A 26,691-nucleotide genomic window follows, 5' to 3' on the forward strand; every position below is an offset into this window, starting at 1 on the left:
TTGGTCAGTTTTTCTTCATTTTATTTGGCACACTAAATGACCCCAGTAAAGCAGTAACTATAACAAATCTAATTCTGCTTTGAATTTGGAGTGAAGGAATCATCATGTCCCCCTTGTACTAGCACTTTTAAGTGGCAGGATGAGTGCCTTGTGTGTATCTGTTTGAGGGCTCAGCCAAATCAAAAGGAGAAACATGATGGAGGTCAAAATGCTTGACTTTTCCACTTAAATTATGCCAGATTTGTTGCTTTCAATAAACGTTTAAATAAAGAACCTTCAAGGAATTCTTTAGCTATTAAAATATTTTTATTGATTCTTTAGGCAATATAATTATACAGAAAATGTTTACTTATTCACTGAAAATAAAATATGGCAGTTGAAATCTCTCAAGGTTTGAGTTTCAATAAATAATATTGTTACTTTGAGAAGTAGTTTCAGAGTGTACATCCTAATATGTGTTTTATTGTAAATAGTTATTTCCTGAAATATTTGATGCCTTGGAAAGTCTACAATCTCCTGCTATTTCTCTTAGCTTAATGAAACTGACATCGTGTCTAGAACGAGCCTTGGGTGATGTAAGTGTGAGAACTCTTTCATTATTGGCCCATTAAATTATCTGAATGAACATGAAACTATTTTACAGTTGTCCTCAGTTTTCTTGATTATTTTCCTATAAGATAAAATCATTTGGTACGAATTTTTAATATTTCCCTTTTGAATTATTATGAAATCAAAGGATTGGTGTCTAAGTACTTTTCACCCTTCATTCGTACAAACAGTTGCTTCATGGATAATGTTTTTAATGTTTATTGGCTCATAATACAACTGTTACACAATTTTTGTTTGAATTTTAGGTATTTTTACTGATTGGGAAGGAATGCCCCTTTCTTTTAAGAGATCTGCTTTCATCTGAGGAGCTTGCTCAAGTCTTCAGTCAGTCTGTGGTAAGCTTGTTCATCTAAACTCATGGAGTGTATTAGTCCATTTTCATGCTGCTGTTAAAGACATACCCAAGACTAGGAAGAGAAAGAGGTTTAATTGGACTTACGGTTTCACATGGCTGAGGAGGCCTCAGAATCATGGCAGGAGGAGAAAGGCATTTCTTACAGGGCGGCAGCAAGGGAAAAATGAGGAAGAAGCAAAAGTGGAGACCCCTGATAAACCCATCAGATCTCATGAGACTTGTTCACTATCACGAGAATAGCACGGGAAAGACCGGTCCCCATGATTCAGCTGTCTCCCCCTGCGTCCCTCCCACAACATGGGAGAATTCTGGAAGATACAATTCAAGTTGAGATTTGGGTGGGGACACAGCCAAACCATATCATGGAGTAAGTGCAAAACAACAATTCACATATGCTGAACTTTTGTTCTTCCCAAACTGATGATGCTTTAGGGAAAAATTGTATCAGTGATTCAAGCATATTCTCCCTTCCCACCTTCCCTTTCAAAATTGCCCCTCCTCCAGCACATAGAAAGCTTTCCTATCCCAAGTGTGAATAACTCTGGGGCACCACAGGGCCAATGTGAAGCATGTTGCCTCGATCAATTACATATTAATAACTATAATACTAAATCCAGAATACAACTTTAACCCCTTAAATGAGTGATAATACAGTTTTATTTGAAAATTTAACGTGAAATTATGCCTTTTGAAACCATTTAAACTTACAGTGGAAAAAAAATTCAGATGTTAAAAAAATCATGCAGTTACTATACTATATTAAAATCTCATAAAGGGCACATGATCAAGAGACTTAAGACTAATGAATAACCTTAGGCAGCTGATTGAGGCAGGGTCAAGATGAAGAAACCCAGAAGAGCCTTGTGTGGAAGCTGTGCTTGCCAAGCCAGGGAGCTGCTAGATGATTTTTGGAGTAAAGAAATCTGTCTTCAGTGGAGCTTTTCCATTCTTTTCTGTGGATCTTTACTCCTTGTCCGCTTAAAGATCATTTTCTTTTGTGGAGTGCATGGAATGAAGATAAAAAGTACAAACCTCTTGTTACACTGAATTCTTAAACACATTTTGTTCCTTCGATCTGTTCATTGGTACTTGCTTATATGTGATGGGCCTTCTGCCCACTTGTGGCCCCTTCAGCCGCCAGGTCACTGGCATTTATACATCTGATTGACCAGATAGTGTGAACCATGAGTATTTCACAAATTATTGGTAGAGCAAAAAGATCTCCTGAAGTTGCATAGAAGAACTGCTTGTTAAATGTTCCAACATTCAGTAGAACTGCTCTTGATCATTTCCACCTCCTGGTTTTGGGTCTTCCCCTTGAGGGAAGTTCAGAATGCGTCCATATTCCCTTCTCAGCAGCCATCTTTCACATGCATGAAGACAGTGTTCACTTCCTTCTCGAGTCTTCTGGAGGCTCAACCATACTTTCTCCTATGACATTAATTCTTTTAGTCTTTGAACATCTTCCATTATGTTCTGAGTTTCTTCTAAGTATGGCGCCTCAAACCCAAAGCAGTTTTCTGGGCATGACATGATTGCAGTCCATTTATTAGGACCCCTGGTTGGGTGTTTTCTTCACTCTGTAGATAGATGGTGGGGTGGATAAGTGATGGGCTTCACGTCAGACATCTGGGAAGTGGAGGCTCAAGCCTGGAGCCATGCTGCTCGGGCATCTGCCCTGCTGCCTCTGTTTAACCACACAATTGCATGCCGCTTAATACAGTGATATGTTTCTGCTTATCATATCATTGTCTTTTTACATTTTATTTAGATATTATGCACATTTGAAGCAACTTTATTAAAGCAGGATAACCTGGGTCAGATCTTATCCCCCATATTGATTTTGTAGCCTTTGAGACCTTGGTTTCACCTTTCCATGCTTGTATTTTTTTCACCTAGATGCTGGGGATAATCATAGTACCTTCCTCGTAGGTTGTTCTTCGGATGAATGAGTTGATGTACATGTACAAAATGTGTCTAGCACATATTAAACACTCAGTAAATGTTGGTTTTATTATTATTGCTATATACCAGCCAAAACTGTTGACTCTGTCAGTTAAAAAGAAGAAGACAAATGTTATCTTCATACTATATTGGTTTATTCAATAATTCAATATAATTAACTATGTAATAATTTGCGGATTAGATGAATGTGCTAAAAGTCTTCATTGGCTCTCCGTGTGGTCTCAACCTGCGTAACATCTTATGGCATGGGTTTGCGTCACCTGAAGAAATTCCTCCAAAGTAAGTTGCAAGTGAAGACATTTTCTTCCTTTTTTGGATCTACCAAAGAGTTTTTTAAATTTTGAATTTCATGAGAAGGAAATAGATTTTGTGAAAGATAAGTGAGTTTTGAGATAGGATTTTGAAGCTAAAATTGAATATTACTAGTGTAGTCACCAGAGTGATGACTGGGTTATAATTTCAGTGACTTACACCCCAAAGGCAATTCAGGGGTGACACCAGAAGGATGTTATGCCATTCACGTCCTGGGTGGGTGGGAGACCCTGAGTTTCATTAGGGTCTTCATCAGAGTGTCTGTGGTGCTGTTGTGCTGCCCAACTACTGCACAGTCTAATTCCTACATCTAGAGAATTTTGTGCAATTTTTTTTTTTTTTGAGATAGAGTGTCACTCTGTCACCCACGCTGGAGTGCCATGGTACATTCTCAGCTCATTACAACCTCCTCCTCCCAGGCTTAAGTGATCCTCCCGACTCAGCCTCCTGAGTAGCTGGGACTACAGGCACACGCCACTATGCCCACCTAACTTTTTTGTATGTTTTGTAGAGATAGGATTTCACCTTGTTGCCCACACTGGTCTCAGACTCCTGAGCTCAACTGATCTGCACGCCTCGGCCTCCCAGAGTTCTGGGATTACAGGCATGAGCCACCGTGATCGGCCAGTTTCATGCAATTTAACTTTGCTTTCTTAATTTTAAATTTGTATTTTTCACAGTGAAGCTTTTTATAGGCATGATTGAGTACATTTTTGTGACAGATCTCTATGGTATTTCCTAGATACTGTTCAATGATGATACTGTTGACAGCAGGATTGGGTCAGTTACTGAAGAGTTACCTTCAAAACACTAAACTTACATTGGCACATCGCTCTTTCATATCTCTTACAAACCTCGAGGATTTGATTGTTTTTCCTGGTAAGTACTATGTTTCACATTTTTCCTTATAGCTTTGCGTAGATATTTGCAAAGTCAGTAAACAGCATTAAGAGGTGCACTCTTGAGGTGGGGTGAAGTAGTTGTTCTTCAGTAGTCGGATGGCTTTCAGAGTTGCTTGAAGAACCTCCTACATTTTACCACCCAAAGCCCTGCCTCCTCCCACCATGCCCTGGGGTTGTTGTGGGGGTCACAGGAGTTGCAGCTGTGTGAGCTGAGCTCTTTCTTCCTCAGATGCACTATGAGCAACAGTGGCCTCAAGCTGTTGTATGATGTACATTTTCTCCTCCTTTTACCTCTTGTGTCTTTGTACTCATGATCATTATGCCAGAAATACTTGTAGTAATATCAAGGGTCTTTTACACCTTCTGAAAATGTGTTTTACTTCTCTTGGTCATTGTGCTCAGTTGGTCCATCCTGAACTGTTGCCTAAGTCACTGAAGAGACGTCCATGCCCCACTTTCCAAGGGTCACCTGCACCTCGGGCCCTTGGTCAGGGCAATCCTACTCTCTAACAGGTCCCCTGCTGCAGGGGTCACGGTTCAGCCACCTAAAGGGGTTGGCTCATTGGCATCACTCCCCCAGCATGTTTCCATCTTTTTTCAGTTGATCAGTATGATTGTGTTTAAAACCGTGTGTTATTTTACAGATGTTACTTATGAGGTGCTTTCAGTATTAGAAGAAGTGATGATGAAATCTGCTTTTATATTAAAAATCATGTTACCATATTGGGAAGTTGCACTGGTCAAGTTCAAGTCACACAGGTAACTAAAGGGTGCATGGCAGAGTGGTTTGCAGTGGTTGGAGGCCAGTCTTTCTCGATGCCCTTCACTTTCGATGCTTTTTGCTGTTGGAGTAGAAGTGAAGAGAACCTGGACTGACTTGAGCAGACCTGAAAATAAAACACCTTCATAGAGTCGCTTCAAGGACCGCCTGTGATTATATCGGAAACATTGCCTTTTGGTGCAGGTGATAGAATTATTTTTCAGGATCCACTTTTTAATATTTTCTGGAAGTCTTAGAATGAGTGAAACATGTTCAGAATCATGAAACATAGATAAGCCAGCTTCGTCCTTATATTCTGTTTCTGTTTCCTGAGGAGCAAACACATGTATGGTCGCCACCAGAAGGTCTGGTGAGCTGATCTTTAGTTCCTTAAAGGATATTACCCTAATTCATTCATTTTTATGCCTTGAGAACCCACTGAAATCCTGGGATGTGCATTTTTGTTTTTTTCTTTTTGAGACTGGGTCTCACCCTGTCCTCCAGGCTGAAGTGCATTGGAGCCACCTCGGCTCACTGCAGCCTTGAACTCCTGGGCTCAAGCAGTCCTCCCACCTCAGCCTCCTGAGTAGCTAGGACTGTAAGTGTGCACTACTGTGCCTGGCTAATTTTTGTACTTTTTCTAGAGATGAGGTCTCAGTCCATTCCCCAGGCTGGTCTTGAGCTCCTGGGCTCAAGTGATCATCCTCCTGACTCAGCCTCCCAAAGTGCTGGAATTACAGGAGTGAGCCACTGCACCCAGCCTCAGTATTTTCTAGAAGCAATGAAATGAGTTAGACAGTCCTTTGATGACATTTTATTGTGTAGAAGCTACTAAAAATGGTTCATCAAACATTAAAACACTGGAAAATGTTTTTAAAATCACTAGTTAATGAAACTTTGGTTCTATGTGTGAGTGGTTTTGTTTTGTTTTGTTTTTTGAGACAGAGTCTCACTGTGTCACCCTGGCTGGAGTGCAGTGGTGTGATCTCAGCTCACTGTATCCTCTGCCTCCTAGGTTCAAGCGATTCTTGTGCCTCAGCCTCCCAAGTATCAGGGACTATAGGCATGCACCACCATGCCTGGCTGATTTTTGTATTTTTAGTAGAGACGGGGTTTCGTCACGTTGGTCAGGCTGGTCTCAAAGTCTTAGCCTCATGTGATCTGCCCGCCTCAGCCTCCCAAAGTGCTGGGATTACAGGCTTGAGCCACTGCGCCCAGCTGGTTCTGTTTTGCTTCTCGTATTAGCAAGTATTATCATTTCTCTTTGCCTTTGATATCTAGACTGCAGCAGTTATTGTGATGTTGGTGTCAATATTATTTTTGTTTTTTGCTTGTTTTTTACTTAGAGAGTCTTAGTCTGTCACTCAAGCTAGAGTGTAGTAGCACAGTCATAGCTCACTGCAGCCTTGAACTCCTGGGTTCAAGCAATCCTCCCGCCTCAGCCTCCTGAGTAGCTAGGGCTACAGGCAGTGCCACTGCACTCTGCTAATTTCTAAATTTTTTGTAGAGATGGGGTTTCCCAGGCTGGTCTTGAACTCCTAGCCTCAAGCGATCCTCCCACCTTGGCTTCCCAAAATGCTGGGATTACAGGCATGAGCCACTGCACCTGGCCTAATATTTATTTTTGAAACGTGGAGTTTTACCTCTTTTCCCTTCAATTTCATAGGTTTGCTGACTGCGCCATATTGTTGCTGACACAACTGGAGACTGGACTTAGGAATGTTTTTGCCACACTTAACAGATGTCCAAAAAGACTCCTGACTGCTGAGGTAAGCTTGTTTTTATTATTGATTGTGATCATTGTTGCTGTATTAACAGTTTTCTGTTACCAATTAAAAGTTTTTAAAAATGTTATTCTGTTTCACATTAAAATGATTTTAATTTAGCTAAGAACTGTGGAAGGCCTCACTATCATTTCTATAGGATTTATATTTATGTTATTTATGATTGTTTTTGATATTTCTGTAATATTTCTAAACAGTCTTTAAAACTTAATGATACCATGAACGTAGTAGGCACTGATTCTCTCTCTAGCTGTGTTGATGGTGTGTCGTTGTAACCGCGTGAGATGGCTGGGGTCTAGCCGGGAGACTGAGGCGACCAGTGGTTGAACCTGACCTTGGGAAACTAATCAAAACCTTCTGAACTTGAGTTTCTCCATCTTACAAATGGAAGACGTAGGATTTGGAGGTGACTTGGTGTGGTGCCAGCCCTGCAGCAGGTCATGAAAGCCTTTGTCTCAGTTTCTTGAGCCCCTCCATGTGTGTACACACGCGCATACACACAGCTGTCTCAGAGTTCCACATTGACCCCCGGTCGCCCTGTCTGAGGCAAGCGTCTCTGAGTTTCCAGCCTACCTCCTCTGGCTCCTAGAATTTCTCATTTCTGCTCCTTTTTAGTAGTTATCATAAGATCCTGCTGCTTAGTGACAGAGATCTCGAAATAATATGGCTGCAGTGACTGAAATAGGATAGAAGTGCATTTCTGCCTTTCCCAGATGTGAGTAGCTCCCACTGAGATGGCAGCACCCCTATCATCAGCACTCAGACCCCTCTGTGTCGTCTTCCAGTGATGAGGGCCAGGCCTTCCTTATGGAGACTACTACTTCCTGGCTCCAGCCGGCTGTGTCAGCCATCACATCTGCTTTCCAGCCAGCAGGAAGAGCAAAGATTGGTGCATGCCCCTCTCTAAGGACACTTCCTGGAGGTAGCACAGGCCTTGGGCCAGGGCTTAGTCGCACTTGCTGCCAGGGAGGCATGGAAGCGTTCCTGGGTGGCCAAGTGCCCAGCTTCCCACGGGACGATCTGTTGTGGAGGGAGGGCAGGTGCAGCCGCTCCACACCTCGGATTCTCGTCTCTTTCTCTAGCTTGGCTTTTGCTTTTTGCCCCTCTTTGTAGGTGTTCCTCAATGCTCTGCCGTCAACCCCATCCTCTGTTTCCTCTCCCTGGGAGATCTCATACAATTCTCTGCCTTACATTTTCATCTCTGGGGGAACAACAATTAGAAAATACTTTGAACCCAATGAAAATGAAACCCAACACATGGAAGTTTTGGACCCAGCGAAAGCAGTGCTGCGAGGGCAGCTTACGGCCCCAGAGCCGGGCTCCCCAGTGTTGCTTCTCACTGACCCCCATCTGATCTCTGCAGTTAGACCTGCTTATGTTCGCTAAATATCTTCATGTGAGTTTTCCTCAGCACCTCACATTTATCTTCTTTCAGAAAGGCGTTGTTTCCCACAGATTTGTCCTCTGACGCTCCCTCTGTCATCTCAGCCTCACCAGCTGCAGACTCCAGCAGCGTCTCGTGTTTCCCCAACACCTCCCGTGTCCACTCAGTGGCCAGCACAGCCGGTGGTTTCCACCCTGCTGACCTTGTGCTCTTCCTGTCCAAACTGAGAAGCCCCCGCCTGGCTCCTCGGCCCACCCAAGCTCATCTCACGATTCTTCCTCTTCTCAAATTTCATTCTCACAGTCCTGCTGATTCTTTTTTTTAGTTAGTTTTTTTTTTTTTTTTTTTGAGGCAGGGTCTTGCTTTGTCACCCAGGCTGAAGTGCGGTGGTGCAGTCATAGCTCACTGCAGCCTCAATCCCCGGGCTCAAGCGATCCTCCCACCTCCGCACCCTAGTAACTGGGACCATAGATGTGTGCTACTACACCTGGCTCATTTTTACATTTTTTTTTTCCTTGTAGAGACAGAGTCTTGCCATGTTGACCAGGCTGATCTTGAACTCCTGGGCATAAGTCATCCTTCTGCCTCAGCCTTCCAAAGTTTTGGGATTGCAGGTGTGAGCCACCATACGTGGCCCCACTGATTATTTTCTAAGCTGATATTCTTACGTTATTTATGGTTTTTTTCATTTGTTTAACCTCCTCGATGATGTCCTGCTGCCTGCCAGATGGAGTTCATCCTCTTCACGTGGCAGCAAGGCCTCGGGTTCTAACCCTGCCCTCCTCTTTGGTGTGTTCCCTGTTTGGGTACCTCAGTGAAATTTAGGCTTCTTGTCAGCTCCAGAACTTGCTTGTCTTTCCTCTTACTTTGTTCCTCACCCCCAGATTTTCCGCTCCAGGTCAGGGGCTGTGGCCACAAAAGCGACCTTCCAGAGGCTCATCTACTCAAAGGTGGAGGCTGCTTTTCTCTGTGTTCTGTTTCTGTCTCATCTTGGAGGCAGTCCTGTTTTGCCTTACTCATGTGCATTTCTGCAGAGGTCTCTGCAGGTTCTCTGAGGCAGGCCTACACGTTGCTGTCGCCTGCTGCCCATGCCCAGTGCCTTCCATGTAGGCCACTCAGCGCGGTGTGGAGCGAAGCTTCTGGAAAGAGCTGGGCCCCACCCATTAGAGCCCTTGCTTCATGATACCTGCATGGGGATTGGCTGCACAGTGGCACGCACCATCACTGTAGGGCCATGCGGTGCAAATAAATTTGGATATTTACTTGTCATTTGACTTCATAAATAAATAACATGGCTGTTTCCACAGAGGATATAATCTATCAAAGAATATATTATTAGCCCAGGCTTTTATCCAGAATAAACAGGATCAGTTTTTAAGGCAGTACATATATGAAGATATTTTATAAAACTTAATAAGACACTGCAGATGCTGTTATTATTTACTGATTACTTTTGTGTCATGAGGTTTCTTCAGGACCAGTGGAAGATATGAATATGAGCGAGATTTTCTGACTTCAGAAGCTTATTTATCATGGGAGAGTGAGAAGGCATTTATACTAACTCTGTAAAACAAAGTAGAAGCTAATGTGTGTAGTTGATGGAGGTAAATGAAAAATTCTGCTTTTTGGAGAAAGTGGGAATATGTGGTAGACGTTGGATATTTAGAACTCAGAGGGAATTTTAGGGCTAGCAATACAGATTTGAGAGCTAAAGATAACAGATTTTAGAGTCATCTGTGTAGTAATGTTGAAGAATATTGGCAATATGAAATTTAAAATAGATTATTAAACATTTATTATTAAACATTAATAAATCAAAAAACATTTCTTGAGAGCTAGCTTACACAAAATCCTGATTTCATCACATCACACCGCATGGCCCTACAGTGATGGAGCGTGCCACCGTGCAGCCAATCCTCATGCTGTCAAATCTTACTGAAGTGATTTCGTCACGCTGTCTGTCAAATCTCACTGAAGTAATTTCATCATGCTGTCTGTCAAATCTCACTGAAGTGATTTCGTCGCGCTGTCTGTCAAATCTCACTGAAGTCCCCAAAAGCCTTTTGAGATAGGCATTCTTAACTTCTCCTTTTGCAGAGAAAACCTGCATCTGTGGAGTTCAATCGGTTGCCTGTAGGTTTCATGTCTAGAAAATGTTGAAGTTGGGATCAGAACTCAGGACAGCCCATGTCTGTAGGCCGTGCCGATGATGCTGAGAAGCAGCGTGCATGAAATAAAATAAAAACAGACAAGGCTATTCATTGGAGAAAATAGGAAGCTGTGCTCCCTTGTGCACAAATACCAATCGTCAGGAGAAGTATTCTGTTGTATGAGCAGCGATTTGTGAGGGCCTGGGATCGTACATTTTAGAGATGACTGGGCTAAAGCTCTGTTGAGAGCAGTGTCCTAATGCGGCTTCATGGCCAGCTGCGCTGTGTTTTTGCGTCTTTTGTAATGTGTTTATTTTGTCAGTGACATTCCTCTCATAGTGTTTCTAGATGAATGTTTGTTTTAACAAAAAACTTTGGTATGTGTGGCCATGTACCAGAATTTTTTCTTATTTTGCATAGTGTTAGTGTATTTGTATTTTGCTTTAATTGTTTATTTTCATTTCTTTCCTTTTCTGAAGTCAACAGCTCTTTATACCACCTTTGATGAAGTAAGTAAGTAAACTTGTAACTTGAAACAAACAGAACACTGTCTTCTTTTAAAATACAAATTAAAACGCAAAATTAAAGATCAGCCATAAATCATATACTTACAGGAAAATGTCCATAGTAATATAAACCAAAAAAAGCTGATAATTGATATTTCCGGTTAATTTTGGGGCCCAGTGTTACCAATCTAGCTCCCAAAGCTATCCAAAGCTCAAAGTTGGAAAATACCAAGGGATCTAACAGGATTAGCTATAATTATTTAGAGTCTTGCATTTTAGATTTAGGGGTAACATCTTTTTTGTACAAGAAATATTCCCCAACTACTGTTACAAGTGTGTAGTATATATTGATTCATTTAATCTGCATATTGGGGGTGTGAATAGTAAAAAAATCACAGTTGAAAATGCCTTTTATCAACCATAGAGCGTAGAGGCATTTGTGTGTGTAACCCCGGATAACATTCATGTGCACCTAAAGTGTGACAGCTTATGGGAAACCAAGGGAAGGGTCACCTGTAGAGGTCCGGACATTCGGTTTTGCCTTTAAAACAACTATTAGATCCTAAGTGAGTGTGTGGTGGGTGAGTTAAAATGTGCCTGTTTACTTGCAGAGCTTCTTCCATTAGGTGAACAATCTGCTGTGATTTTAATGTGTAAGACCTTTGGTAATGTGAGGAATTGATTAGATAGTGCAGCCCAGTCTCTAGAGGATCAGATCTGTGGGATTGGTTGGGGTGGTTGGGCAAAGTCCATGGTGAGTTAAGAAATGACTTTGAAAGTGACTCTAATGTGTACACAAACAACACACATGCACACACCACACATACATACACACACGAACACATACCTCCATGCTGCATATACACACACAGGCATACACACTAATGTGTACACAAACACACATGCACATACCACACATACATACACACACACACATGAACACATACCTCCATGCCACACAGACACACACAGGCATACACATACTCTAATGTGTACACAACACACATGCGCACACCACACATGAACTCACACATCCATGCCACATATACACACACAGGCATACACACCCCCACAACACATATGCAGGCACATATACTACACACACACACACACACACAGGCACAGTTGCATATAAACACACAAATGTACACACCCCCACACCACATATGCACATACACATATACACACCACACATATTCATAGTCACATACACAAGCACACGTGTGTATACAATTATTAATATAGTCTTAAAGTCATTCTGTTGGTTAAGAAAATATTTCCTGAACACCTGTTTGCTGAATTTTAAAGACTGTCCATTTAATTTGCTTAGACCTTAGATAACAAGTTAGGCTAAAAGTACTATGTCCATCAACTCTGAAAGTTCTGTATGTTTATGTATGGGGACCAGTTAATCAATGTATTTATTTTTGATGTTTTAGATATTGGCAAAACACTTGAATGATGGTAAAATCAATCAGCTTCCTCTTTTCCTTGGAGAGCCTGCTATGGTAAGTATTAGGTATTTTCCAGGCTAATATTCTTGTATTTATGGATGTTGTCAGCACTTCTCTAAAATTAAATTAATTTTGGCTTGTGGTTTGCTCAAGAAAAATACTTCTGAAACATTGCTGTGCTGTCTCAGCTTCAGCCACCAATCAGCTGATGTTTGCCAAGCTGTCACTCCTTAAATGTGTTTTTTAAAGGCCTGATGATTTAGCTGCCCTGTCCCTAAGCAAAATTTGTATTTGTTTTTTACATGTATTTGTGCTGTAGAACGGACATATATTTGTGCCTTGTTAAATGCAACAGTTAGGCCAGGTGCGGTGGCTCACGCCTATAATCCTAGCACTTTGGGAGGCCAAGGCGGGCAGATCACAAAGTCAAGAGTTCAATACCAGTCTGGTCAATATGTTGAAACCCCATCTCTAATGCAAAAATTAGCTGGGTGCGGTGGCGGGCACCCACCTACTCCTGAGTCCCAGCTACTCAGGAGGCTGAGGCGAGGAAAATGGCTTGAACCTAGGAGGCAGAGGTTGCAGTGAGCTGAGATCCTGCCACTGCACTCCAGCCTGGGCAACAGAGCAAGACTCCGTCTGAAAATAAAAGCAACAGTCAAATGTGAGTAATAAGATTGAGTATTGGATGAAAAGAGGATCATTAATTGTTTAAGGCCATCTATCCATTTTTTTATATTTTATGAAGATATTTCAGTGACTAATTTGGACTACAATAGGTATTTGACATTTATTCCTTCTAACAGTCAGGCGACCTAGAATCATGCTCGTGTTCTGTGACTTTAGACTCCGTGCTCTGTGGACATCCATTTTTGCCATCAAAAAATAAGATGATTGAACTAGTTTAATGTTCTTTCCACCTTGAGTCTCTGTGATGCTTCTGACCATTGGCGGTTTGCCAAGGGCAGCAGTTTTCTGACCTCTTTTCCCTATAACCTGTGGGAGAGGCCTTGGATTTGTGTCGTAAGAAGCAACAGACTTTCGAAGGTGAAAGAGCAGATGAGAAAGTGCAGGGGCTGTGCTCACACAAGAAAGAGCCGTGATTTCTTTTATTGCCTTGGAAAAGCTCATTTGGAAATGTTCACACTCAGTTCCCTTCCTTGGAGGAAGGTGAAAACAAGAAAGACTGGAATTTGATGAGGCTCCAGTACCACCTGGGCAGCTCTGCCTTCCCCACAGCCTCTCTGGCTCCCTGGTCTGTCCTGTGGGTGTAGGAGAAGAGCTCTCCCCAGCAGAGTCCCACCCAGGGCTTCAGAGGACTTGATGGATGCACTCTTTCCTTCTATTCAGCAACACCAGGCACGTCTCTCTGCTGCGGATACTAACAAAATATTTTCTCTGTTTAATTTCTGAAAGGAATTTCTCTGGGATTTCCTGAACCATCAGGAGGGTCCCCGCATAAGAGATCATTTAAGCCACGGGGAGATCAACTTACATGAATTTTCAAAAGAAACAACTAATCAGTTGCTTGCATTTTCTCTTGTACTGCTGCTCAGATTCGTTGATGACAGTCTGCTATCAGTTTTTAAGGTAATTTATAGGGAAGAAAATCATTAATTAGATTAACTCATTCAGCTATGAAAATATAGTTTATTTTTAAAATGTAATTAACTGTTAATCATCTTTTAATATATCTGAGTTACAGTATCCTCCATCAGAAAAAAAAGTGATTGGATTACATGTATGTTTATATTCTCTATCACAGATCAATCAATATTAATCTCAGCTAAAATAATTTAACTCGTTTCTTAAAAACACATTTGCTTTTGTATGTAACAGCAGCTAAGTATTGAAAAGGAAAGAACAAATTATAAAACAGGATTAACCAAATATTAGGAAATTTTTACAGATATTTGCTAAATCGATGGGGTAGGATATTTGCATCATCAATAAACTCTTTTATTTCAAAGTAAATAATTTAGGATAGAACATTTGTTATTGATATTTTAATCTTTTTTTCAGATTATACATGTGACAGTTATTTTTAAAATTGTTTAAATGTTCAAACAAAAATTACTAGAAATAGAAAAATTAATGTGAAAAGTAACAGCCCTCAGGAATTCCATCTCTCAGAAATAACTACTGTTAATAATTCGGTGTTGTTGCTACCACATTTTTGCTATGAGTATACTAAAGTGAGTTCATAGGAAGGTACGTTATGTTTTATAGCTAGCATTTTTCATTAACTGTGTTTTTGGCATTTTTGTTCTGCCTTATTCTTTTTGTCAGCTGTTTGATATTCCATTTTATCAATATGTTATTATTTACCTAAGCAGTCCATCATTGATGAATGGGTTGTAATGTTCCCTGATGTAGAAAATTCCTAATTATTATGCTGAAATGAACATCTTTGTTCATTTGGGCACTTACGTAAATACTCTTAAAAAGTAAAGTTCTAAGACAAAATATATCAATAAGGTTTTTAAAAATTTTATTATTATTATTATTATTATTTTTTTTTATGAGACAGGGTCTCACTCTGTCACCCAGGCTGGAGTGCAGTGGTGCAGTCATGGCTCATGGCAGCCTCAACCTCCTGGGCTCAAGCCATCCTCTTACCTCAGCCTCTTGAGTAGCTGGGACCACAGGCACAAGCCACCATATCCAGCCAAGATTATGTTTTTATTTTCATTTTTTTTTTATGTTTACTAGATGTTTATAATTCCTTTATTAATTGCCTATTAATGTATTTTCTCCATTTATTTCAGTTTTGTTTTTCCCATTGGATCATTAGCCTTGTTTGTGTACATATTGCTTTGTTATTTTTTCATAGATTTTGATTTTTTTTTTCTCTTTGGCTTCACATTTGGAGTCATTCTGAAAAGAATCTTTGCTTTTCAAAATAAAAATATATGTATACATTTTCTCTGATACTTCTATTTTTTCTTTTTTCTTTTCTTTCTTTCTTTTTTTTTTTTTTTTTATTGAGACGGGGTCTTGCTCTGTCGCCCAGGCTGGAGTGCAGTGGCGTGATCTCAGCTCACTGCAACCTCTGCCTCCCGGGTTCAAGCAGTTCTCTGCCTCAGCCTCCTGAGTAGCTGGGATTACAGGCGCCCGCCACCACGCCCAGCTAATTTTTTTCTATTTTTAGTAGAGACGGGGTTTCATCATGTTGGCCAGACTGGTCTTGAACTCCTGACCTTGTGATCCACCCGCCTCGGCCTCCCAAAGTGCTGGGATTACAGGCATGAGCCGCTGTGCCCTGCCTATTTTTTCTTTATTTTCCATTTACATCTTTTGATCCAACTGGAATTTATTTCATCTTGGGAGTAAGGTACAGAATCTAGCTTTACTTTTAAAAAAATTAATAGTTATTATTCTGTGTAAACTTGGACAAACATACAACCCAAAAAACAAATAAGAATGAGGACCTCGTGGATTGAATTAGGGATAATTGACATTTTTCACAATATTGAAGCTTATTCAGGGACACAGGTTCTCCCCATCTTCATTCCTTGAGTCCTCCCGTGTACGCGGCACCTCCAGCCTCCTAGGTGGCTGCTCAGGCTGGAAGCCTTAGATTCCTCTCTTCGCTTCATACTCAGTCCTTGGAACAGGTCTTAGAAATATGTTCCACAGTCCAGGCGCGGTGGCTCACGCCTGTAATCCCAGCACTTTGGGAGGCCGAGGCAGGCGGATCACCTGAGGTCAGAAGTTCGAGACCAGCCTGGTCAACATGGTGAAACCCCGTCTCTAATAAAAATACAAAAATTAACCGGGCGTGGTGGCGGGTGCCTGTAGTCCTGAGAATAGCTTGAACACGGAAGGCACATGTTGCAGTGAGCCGAGATTGTGCCACTGCACTCCAGCCTGAATGACAGAGCAACACTCCATCTCAAAAAAATAAAAAAAGAGAACAAAAAAAGAAATATGTTCCACATCTGCTACTCCCTGTCCCTCCTGTGCCACCACCTGGCCATGCCGCCTTGGCCCCTCCCTGGAGTGTTGCTGGCACTGACTGGTCTGCCCACCGACTTCTGCGAGCCCTTCACCTTGTCGTAACACAGCAGCCAGACTGATCCTTTTACCAACATGTCTTCCCTCTCCTCGGAAGCCCTCGGGTGGGTTCACATCTTGGAACAGAAGCCAGGTGCTCTTCAGTGGCACACATATGCTGTGTGTGTGTCTGCCCTGCGGGGACGTCACCCATGCAGGCACATGCGTGTACCTCCCGTGTTCTGCCCAGCACACTCCCTGGTGCACTCCAGGCTCTCACACACCTGAGTGACGGGAAGGCCAGCACATTTCTTCTGTAGTTAACATCTAGCTACTTGAGTTGTTTGTTTTGTGCTTTTAAGAATTGTAGGTAGTGGGCCAGGCACAGTGGCTCACGCCTGTAATCCCAGCACTTTGGGAGGCCGAGGCAGATGGGTCACCTGAGGTCAGGAGTTCGAGACCAGCATGGCCAAACATGGTGAAACCCCGTCTCTACTAAAAAATACAAAAAAATTAGCCAGGCGTGGTGGCGGGTGCCTGTAATCCCAGCTACTCAGGAGGCTGAGGCAGGAGAATCGCTTGAACCTGGGAGGCAGAGGTTGCAGTGAGCCGAGATTGCGCCAGTACACTCCAGCCTGGGCAAAAACAGTGAGACTCCGTCTCAAAAAAAAAAAAAAAGAATTGTAGGTAGTTACAGATTTTTTAATTTGTCAGCTATCAATTCACTGACTTTGTTTCTCATAGGTTTTAGTTGGCTGACTTGGATTTTTAAGTTATGTGGTTATATCAGTTGCAAATAATGTAATTTTTATGCTTTTTAAAATATGTATATGCTTGGCAATTAAATGTTTATGCGATCCTTTTTTTAGTTGTATTCATTTTTAGTGTTTAAGTAACTATTTCCTAGTTACATTTCCAATTGTTTGGAATCTTTTTTTTCTTATTCATCTCCAGTTTTGTGCACAGAGGGTGGGTGTGGCATTTGTGATCTATTATTGTTAATGGCCTCCATTTAAAATCATTTTATTGGCTGTCATTTGCCTGCCATGTCAAGCCTATTTTAATGAAGCATTTGCTTTTCTAGCTGCATAGAATTATTTTAAGAAAGATAATGAGAAATGGGGACTCTAAGTGGCCTACAGTTCAATAGAAGAAAGCTAAAAGCCCACCCAAACATGATAGTAACCACTGTTTTCTCTGCACTAGGAAAAAGCAGCCGTAGAATTGTTGATTAGTCTTGCAGAAGGCTATAGTTCTCGCTGTCATCCGGTTTTTCAGCTTAAAAAACAGGTATGCCAAATGCAGGGTGCCGGGAGGGGCGTGTATGTCTCTGAAACCACCTGTCTTTTGCAGAGATGCTGGAAGGGTGCAGTTTGCATGCTGAGTCAGACTTTGAGTTGGGCAGATCCAGCTTTTTAACCAGTGCGGGGCCTGCTGTGGCGCTGGCCTGGTCGCTCAGTCTTCTGAGTCTCAAATTCCGTGTCTAGCAGTTGAAAGTAATGCAGTGCTGATGGCACTGAGGTTTTTAGGGTTAAATGGATGAGCACTGGGAAGTGTTTTTGCTGAGTCCCCTGGCAGGCTGTTATTGCTGTCAGCAGTAACGCAGAGCTAGGAGCAGTTTTTATTTGTCAGTGGTGAGTAACGTCAGTTTTTCTTCTACACGGACTAGCTTTTGTTAACTTACTGAGACAAACAATTTTTTAAGCGTTTCTGCCAGGAGGCTCCAATTTGGAAATCAGCTAAGGTGCTTTATTCTACATACGGGAGGATACAAGGGTAGTGCAAGGGGATGAAAGAGACAGTTCCCAAGAATATAAGCATCATGACAGTTGCGCAGGTGAAAATTCATAAATGAGATTACCTCTAAAAGGAAGCTGTAAAATCAACACACAGCGGGTCAGGACAGATTTGCAAAGGCATTTTAAAGAAACGGTGCCTAGAGGCCGGGCGCAGTGGCTCACACGCCTGTAATCCCAGCACTTTGGGAGGCTGAGGCGGGCGGATCACGAGGTCAGGAGATCGAGACCATCCTGGCTAACACAGTGAAACCCCGTCTCTACTAAAAATACAAAAATTAGCCGGGCGTGGTGGCAGGCACCTGTATTCCCAGCTGCTCGGGAGGCTGAGGCAGGAGAATGGCATGAACCCGGGAGGCGGAGCTTGCAGTGAGCTGAGATCGCGCCACTGCACTCCATCCAGCCTGGGCGACAGAGCCAGACTCCATCTCAAAAAAAAAAAAAAAAAAAAAAAAAGAAGAAGAAGAAGAAACTGTGCCTTGAGAAGTCTGAGGCCTCCTTGAGAATGCCTTAAGGAAAATACGGTCAGAAGGGGGTTGTCAGCAGTGAAGTTGGGAAAACAGCCTCCTGGAGGTGTGGCTTGGGGGCAGAGCATCGCGCTGTGCTGGTCAGATGCCATTCCCCGTTGGTGCTGTGGACCAGCTTTACCAGTGGGGATGCCGTGCTTTCCAAGAGCAAGCCCTTACGAAGGTGGAGGTGGGCAGGTAGGGAGGAGGGAAGATTTAGGAAGGAAGAGGAGCTTCAAGAAGGCAGCCTTTGTCTTCTAACCAGAGCCACTGAGGCTCCAGGCCATCCTCTCCTGTGCCCCATGGTGGCTATTTTGGGTACTTACCACTTCCTGTCCCCCTCCTGGGATCTCACAGGTATTCAGGCAGCTTTGCATCCTGGGCTTCCGTTATTCCTGCTGTTGATACCACCCACGCTCACTGGTGTCAGCAGCCACCGTTGTACTTGCTCATACGCTAGTGGGTTAGAAATGGGGAGCATCTGCCGAGGGATCTGTCTTGTGGCCTGACCTGGGCGTTGATGGCTGTGGTCCCCCAGGGCTTCGTGGGTGTCCCATCTGAGAAGGCTGGAAGTTGGCCAGGGGCTTCATGGGGGTCCTGCAGGGACAGTCCCAAGGTGACAGCTGCTGCACCTCGAGTGCGGCCTGGAGAGGCACCTGCGCCTCTGACATGGCTTTGGATGCTGCACAGCATCGTCACACCTGCTGTGTTCTGTTGGTTCCAGGCCAGTCGCCAGAGCTCGTGCAGATTTGGTGGGGGCCTCCCTCTCAATGGCAGGTGTCCAAAGAACCTGTGGACATGGTCATAGCCACCCCAGACGTTCACTCCCTACCAATCCACTGGTAGTTTCCGCAGCCTTCCCCCATCTGAATGTACTGAAGAATTGACACCCACCATCTGGTTTTAAAATGTTTAGAATTTGTAATAATTTTATAGATACGTATTTTCTAGAGAGTGATGTAACATCCATAAAAACACAGATTTTCTAGGAAGTTACTGTGAAATCTACAAAAGCAATAAAACATTTCCTCCCAGGTGCTGAGCTGTGAGGAGAGCATCAGGGTTTGGGCTCTGCTGCCTTTCCCCGAAGAACTCACTCGGGAAGCCGTCAGGTGCGTGGCATCCTGGAACCTGGCTGACCTCAAGCTTGTCTGGTACTATTAGTTTCAGCAGCATTTCTTCTTTAACGAGGCTGTGGGAAGATAAAAGGGGAAGGAGGAATTTCTGGGCCTTGGTGGCTGATGCAGGCTGTGGGGAGCTGGAAGTGTCGCTGAATGCGATCTTCCAACTGGCATGGGGCCCTGGTGGAGACTGAACATGGAACGAGAGGCAGGTTTTGTGGGTAGACAATGGCGTCCATGAGAAGTACCCTGAGTAGATAGGAAGAAAGATGGGTCTGAAGCTCAGGAGAGAAGTAGGGATGGAGACATAAATTCTGGAATCGTAAACAACAGCAGACATCCTTGTTCAGCAGGAAGAATGCGCAGGTGGTTCATCGCCTCTTCGTCACTGGACTTTGCTCTTGGCATATGGCATCGTTTGTTTCTCCACTGTGTTGTCATGGTGGCTTTTTCCATTTTATATTTGAGGAAAGTGAGATTCACAGTCAGGTGGCTGCTCAGTGAACCATTGAACATTCTTGTGCACAGGCACTGATGTGAGCACTTTAATTGTCATGTATCTTTAAATATTTTCTGTTTTTCAGATTAGAAGATAATTCTGAAACAAATGCCTGCCACTCTTTGATTACAAAAATGATGGATGAGCTGTATCACCATATGCCTAAGAATCATTGTGTGTTAAAGGACTTGGATCGTCTTCCTACTGAGATGTAAGTTCCAGGACATCCTGACAACTGTTGAAACATTGATTCAGCAGATTAGCATAGCAAACTTAGCATTTTCTATGTTTTAGATTTTATAAACTTGGTAGTAGTCTTAGAATCCCACTGTTACTGCTCCAGGAGGAATTATGAGATAAGTTTTGACAATCTCTGTGCAAGCTTGGCACATCTGATGAGGCTGTGAATGCCACATTCTGTTTGCCACAATTCAGTGTGTTTAGTTAACACTTGCCGCGTGTCACGGTTGTCCCTGCAGACCGACCAGTGATACGCCGCTAGCCCTGGCTCCCAGAAAGCCGCAGCCTTGCAGGTGCAGAAGGAGAGTGAGGCGCAGGTGAGGATCATGATGCCTGCTCCAAGTCTGCCTCTGTTTGCAGGTGGCCCCAGCTTCTCCGTGAGCTCTGCAGCACACCTGTTCCCACCCTGTTCTGCCCCAGGATTGTGCTGGAAGTGCTGGTTGTGCTCCGAAGCATCGGCAAACAGTGCCGCCGTGTGTCCAGCCAGGTCACCGTTGCCTCGGAGCTGAGACACAGGCAGTGGGTGGAAAGGACGCTGCGGTCTCGCCAGCGGCAGAACTACCTGCGTATGTGGAGTAGGTGCGCGCTCACTTTCCTGTTTTGGAGGGGCACTGTGGGGCAGGAAGTTGTCACAGATGCAGTTCTAGTCCTCACTTTCAGACACACACAGTAGCCCCTCACTGAACCCCATCGACAGGTGTTGATATACTTGGAGTCCACAATTGAGTGTGAACCCAAAGTATCTGAGACAGGTCTCAATCCAGTTAGAAAGTTTACTTTCCCAGGGTTAAGGACATGCTGTGACAGCCTCAGGAGGCCCTGATGGCATGTACCCCAGGTACTTGGGGCGAAGTTTGCTTTTACACATTTTAGGGAGACAGAAGACATCAGTCCGCAGGTGTAAGGTGTACATTGGTTCCATCTGGAAAGGCGGGAAAATACAAAGGTGGGGGCCTTCCCGGTTATAGGTAGACAGGAGACAAAGGATTGCATTGTTTTGAGTCTTTGATGAGCCTTTCGGTGAATACACAATTTACTTGTGAGTGGGGGTAGAGGAATAGTCACTTAGACCTTAGTGTGGCTCAGTGAAGCTGCATTTTACATAGGGCAGAGGAAGCAATCATATAGGCATTTGTCTCAGGTGAGCTGAGGGATGACTTCCTGTTCCACACCTGGGAAGATGAGCTAGCAACTACATTGCCAGGGTGAAATTCAGCAGAACTCTTTCAGGGTAAAGATCTTGAGGCCCATGAGGAATTTCCTTGTGGACAAATTATGAGGGAGGTCTGTATGTAGCTTTTTTCTCTTTGTAGCCACCTTATTTAGGAATAAAATGGGAGGCAGGTTTGCCTGAGGCAGTTCCCAGCTTGGCTTTTCCCTTTGGCTTAGTGAGTTTGGGGTCCTGAGATTTATTTTCCTTTCATGATAGAAACAAAAGTTAAGTTCCCACAGCATGTTTCTGGTCATACAAGTATTACCAAGCTTCTAAATGAAGACCCAAAACACTTACAATGTTAAACATTGAGGTATATATGAGCTCTATGGACATTTAAGAAAGATGAATTAAAAACAAGTGAGATAACCACTCAGTGTTTGGTGAGGCAGTGAGTGATGGCAGTCCAGGTGGTGGTTAAATGAGGCAATAATGTTTGCAGAGCAAGACCTCCCCCGGCCCGCCCCCGTTCCCCCCACCCACAGCTCCAGCGCCAACAGGAACAAATGTGTGGGTCACTGAGCACTTTTGTATCTGTCACTTACTGTCAAGCACTTGTATGATTATGGTAGACTTTACAAGTTCTTATAATTTGTATTCATTCATTCATTCATTCATTTTCCAACCTGCTTATTCCAGTTCAGGGTCAGGGTTGTGGGTGGCTGGAGCCTATCCCGGCTGCTCTGGGTACAAGGCAGGACCCACCCTGGACAGGACGCGTTTCCGTCGCAGGACGAGTCACACACCTACCCTCACTCTGGGACCATGGAGATGCGCCAGTTCACCTAACATGCACAGCTCTGGGATGTGGAGGAGACTGGGGGACAGGAGAAAACCCATGCCGAACCCATGCCGAATGTGCTTCTCCACACGGACAGTGGCCCTCCTGGGGCATCCATTTCTTTTCTCACTGATGTTGTGACGAAACAATGTTGAATGAAATGATATTATTTGAGGACTTCCTATGCTGATTTTCATAGAAAGTTGTAGTACATACTATTTTAAATATTGTTTGTAATTTGGGCATGTGGAAATGTGGGTTCTATCTATCTAAATGAATATTTGGATTTAAAATATAACAGCAGATTAACGTGATTAACAGCAGATTATATTTGGATTTAAAATATAACAGCAGATTAACAGCATTATGGTTTCTTCACTTATAGAGTATATTTTAGAATGTGCTACATCCTTAAGAAATGGCCATTTTGGATACATTTCTAGAATTTTTGGGTTGAGTGGTATCTGTGTTTTTAAAGCTTTACTTAGATATCGCTGGATTCCCCTCCAGAAAGGTGCTACTCAATTTACACTCTTAGCAGCAGTTTATAAGACAAGGTCATTCTCTTACTACCACTCTCCAAAACCACAATATTTTTACATGTCTCAACTAGTTTCATGGGAAAAGTAAGATCTTACTTTAATTGGGATTTCTTCAATCTGGTGGCATTGAGCCTGCTTTCCTATCGAGGCCATTTGTTTTTCTCTGGTGAGAGTTCCTCCCTAGATGTCAGAGGGCAGCGAGCAGGGGGGCTGCTGGGCGCAGACTGTACCTGCCTGGTGCCCTGTGAGCGTGCAGGGCCCCTGGCAGCCCCGATGTAGACCGGGCGCCTCAGATGGTGACTCAGAGCAAGAAATGCGGACATGCAGGATCAGCCGGGAGCAAGGGCTACGCTGGGCACTCCTGCCGGCCACGGGCCTCGGGGCTGGAAGCAGGCATTGGGCTCTAAGGATTAGGAAAATTATTTTTTGAGAAGTTGGGACTTAAGGATGTTGATTAGGTGAAACATCTTTTTCCTGATGAAGGTGGAAAATACCAACATATCCTCACATTTTAATTTACTTTTATCTGTTTTTAGTATCAGACTACTGTCCCCTGTGCTCAGCCTGATACTGTTACTCATTGTGCTGGAGTTGGTCAACATTCATGCTGTTTGTGGGAAGAATGCGCATGAGTATCAGCAGTACCTAAAGTAAGTGTGTCACAGTATGTCTGCAGTCACATTGCATCGTGGGGCAGATTGCGGGTGAGCCTGTAGGAGTGAGATTGGGGCAGTGTGAGTGACACTATCTTCTTGGTGGCCCCACCGCCATCTCAGGCAAGGGTCTGACATCTGGCCTGCAAGAACTCCCACATCCAAATGTCTCAAAACCGTGTTTTTTTTGTTTTGTTTTGTTTTGTTTTTTTCGGAGACAGAGTCTTGTTCTGTTGCCCATGCTGGAGTGCAGTGGCATAATCACAGCTCACTGCAGCATCAACCTCCCAGGCTCAGGTGATCCGCCACCTCAGCCTCCTGAGTAGCTGGGACCACAGCCATGCCACCATACCTGGCTAATTTTTAAATGTTTTTGTAGAGATGAGGTCTCACTATGTTGCCCTTCAGTGATCATCCCACCTTGGCCTCCCAAAGTGCTGGGATTACAGGTGTAAAAGCCACTGTGCCTGGCCAAAAACCCAATTCGTGTATGTAACAAATAGTTTCCAATTCGGGAAGTCCGCTTTTAGGACCATCCCGATCTAGGAGTCTGAAGTAGTGTGACACTTGTGTGACCCACTTTACATCCAGAGATTCCAAACCAAGGAGGCTTCCAGGCAGAGGTCAAACAAGCTGTCAATCTGGGCTTGAGTGCAGCTCCAGCTCCAGTCTCCCTCGGCTGCTAGGAAATTCTGGATATCTTGTTGGTTTTAAGCCAATGCTTTGCAGGTGCCAGGCACCTCAGTACACGTTTAAATGAATGTGAAAATACAACTGGGGTGTCTTATGGAAGGAAGCATAGACTCCTGCTGAGAGTGAGGGGAGCAAACATTCAGACTGTTAGCAGCTGAGGACTCCAGCTCAGTGTGCCCCATGCTTGGCACTGCTGGCATTGTGGGCTGGTGCAGGACTGCCCTGCTCATTGTAGGACGCTCAGTAGCAGCCCTGCCTCTACCCACAAAATACCAATGGCACCCCTACCCTCCATTTGACAGTCAAAAGTGCCCTAGACATTGCCAGATATCCCCTGGGGGACAAAATCACCCCAGTAGAGAGCCCTCCTCTAGACAAAGTGTCTGTGGCTTTTCATTATATTATCCTTTTAGCCTCTCTTTAAGTTTGAATATTTTCAAGATAAAATGCTGGTGAAAACTACCTGGCAAATGTGGAAAAAGTAAAGATGACATTTATTGTCATCAGTCAGAGTGACCCCGCTGTTAACATTTTGAGAAATATCTTAAGTAAAATCTCTTTAACAGCAACAACTGTCTCAGTGGCACACATCTTCTCTGAGCCGGCCCCTCCATCACGGGGGATGGAAGCTGGATGTGTGAGGAGGGGGAGGGCACGCTGCCCACCAGGCTCCTGACGGGGCTAAAAGGACTGGCCTGCTTGTCATTGCAGCCGAACCTTGAACAGTGCAGGTTTGCACTGCACAGGTCCACTTGTCCAGGGAGCTTTTTCAGTAAATATAATTGGTCCTCTGTATCAGCAGGCTCTGCGTCTCTTGCAAACACAGATTGAAATTACAGTGCTCTTGGTTGCAGACATCAACGTGGGGAAAAAAAACAAAACACAAAAATCTCGTTGCGAAACCCACATGTTCAGGGGGCCAATTTTTCACGCTTGACTTGAGTATGCTTGGATTTTGGTATCCACTGGATGACTGTATATTGTGTGTTTATTTTGTGTTGTGTGTTTATTATATTATGTGTCAGTTTGATGCAGATGACCCCTAAGTTCCTTCCTGGAATGACAGCCGTCATGTCCGGGCTGGAGAAGAATGTTTGAAAAGGTGCTTGCGTTGGAGCCTGTCCAAGTGTCCAGTAGCATTTACATTTCAGCATTTTTCTCTTTCTTCTAATTTGTATTCTCTTATTTTTTATTTATACGGATTTATTTTTCTTGAATCCTCAGACATAAATTAACTGCAGTTTACTTTAGGAATAATTCCAAGAATGAAGTGAAGACATTTAATTCATTGTTTCATTTTATAATGGAATGGATAAAGAAATTAATTTTTTTTTTACAGGTTTGTAAAGTCGATCTTGCAGTACACGGAGAACCTGGTGGCTTACACCAGTTACGAAAAGAACAAGTGGAATGAAACTATCAATCTTACACATACAGCGTTGTTGAAAATGTGGACTTTTAGTGAGAAGAAACAAATGTTAATACATTTAGCCAAGAAATCCACAAGTAAAGTACTCTTATGAAAACTTGTAAGTCAGGATGCTTTTAATTTTAACAGATTTTAACAGCGTGTAAATTAAAAACCCAAAGACAGGGTGGAGTTGAGGGTCTGCTTGACCAGGGTCCAGGTTCTGTTTCTCTGCAGTCATCTGATGTACCCTTTCCGAGTGGTCGGTGTGAGTCTCACTCTGCAGTCTTCTGATGTACCCTTTCCGAGTGGTTGGTGTGAGTCTCAGTCTGCAGTCTTCTGATTTGCCCTTTCCGAGTGGTCGGTGTGAGTCTCACTCTGCAGTCTTCTGATTTGCCCTTTCCGAGTGGTCGGTGTGAGTCTCACTCTGCAGTCTTCTGATTTGCCCTTTCCGAGTGGTCGGTGTGAGTCTCACTCTGCAGTCATCTGATGTACCCTTTCCGAGTGGTCGGTGTGAGTCTCACTCTGCAGTCTTCTGATGTACCCTTTCCGAGTGGTCGGTGTGAGTCTCAGTCTGCAGTCTTCTGATGTACCCTTTCCGAGTGGTCGGTATGAGTCTCAGTCTGGCTTCCTTTGTGGTGACCAAGTGCTGTTGTAGTTTTTGGTTCCATCTCCCCATAACACACCGTCCAGAGGAAGAAGGGAGAGCTGCTGTCACTCAGAAACACGTGGCTCCGTGGTTACTGGCCACATGCCTACCCTTGAGAACGATTGCTGTGGCCGGGACCCTCCCCTGCATTCCCCGGCCTTGGGAGATGTTGACTCCTGGACCAGCCATCAGGGCAGGGAGGGTGAGGCCCTGAGGCTGAGGAGAGGACTGATGCAATTTAAGCTTCCTGGGTCAGTGCTGGAGACCAGCTCCTGAAAGGGGAGGTGGGCAGGCACGGGTGCTGGGCAGCAGCTTCCTGGTCAGCATTTGGCAAAAAAAGAAGCCCTTCCCTGTTTTTAAATGTGGGGGTTTCAGTGCAGGGTCTGGGAGAGCTGGGGGAAAGGAGATTAGGG

The 26,691-nt window shown here is 43.7% G+C and overlaps 1 protein-coding gene across 24 annotated transcripts in view; it reads left to right on the forward strand.

The window, feature by feature from the left end:
- ERMARD (ER membrane associated RNA degradation) overlaps positions 1-25,747 on the forward strand; it is a 30,364-nt gene extending 4,617 nt beyond the window's left edge. For 9 of the 24 annotated variants that reach the window (XM_518862.9, XM_003311593.4, XM_063813701.1 and 6 more), the window contains 15 exons: positions 474-575; positions 855-944; positions 3,111-3,208; positions 3,984-4,120; positions 4,788-4,902; positions 6,570-6,672; positions 10,701-10,730; positions 12,167-12,235; positions 13,598-13,771; positions 17,384-17,467; positions 19,515-19,591; positions 20,185-20,310; positions 20,700-20,918; positions 23,412-23,525; positions 25,561-25,747. In XM_518862.9, coding sequence (XP_518862.6) covers positions 474-575; positions 855-944; positions 3,111-3,208; positions 3,984-4,120; positions 4,788-4,902; positions 6,570-6,672; positions 10,701-10,730; positions 12,167-12,235; positions 13,598-13,771; positions 17,384-17,467; positions 19,515-19,591; positions 20,185-20,310; positions 20,700-20,918; positions 23,412-23,525; positions 25,561-25,744 — 1,722 coding nt within the window. In that variant the 3' untranslated portion in view covers positions 25,745-25,747. Of the gene's footprint in view, positions 1-473; positions 576-854; positions 945-3,110; positions 3,209-3,983; positions 4,121-4,787; positions 4,903-6,569; positions 6,673-10,700; positions 10,731-12,166; positions 12,236-13,597; positions 13,772-17,383; positions 17,468-19,514; positions 19,592-20,184; positions 20,311-20,699; positions 20,919-22,191; positions 23,526-25,560 lie in introns of all 24 variants that reach the window. The other 15 variants (XM_009452433.5, XM_054686550.2, XM_063813707.1 and 12 more) reach the window with 8 other exon arrangements.
- The last annotated feature ends 944 nt before the right edge of the window (positions 25,748-26,691 follow it).

This window comes from Pan troglodytes, chromosome 5, assembly GCF_028858775.2.
Source record: "Pan troglodytes isolate AG18354 chromosome 5, NHGRI_mPanTro3-v2.0_pri, whole genome shotgun sequence".
NCBI classification, from domain to species: Eukaryota; Metazoa; Chordata; class Mammalia; order Primates; family Hominidae; genus Pan; species Pan troglodytes.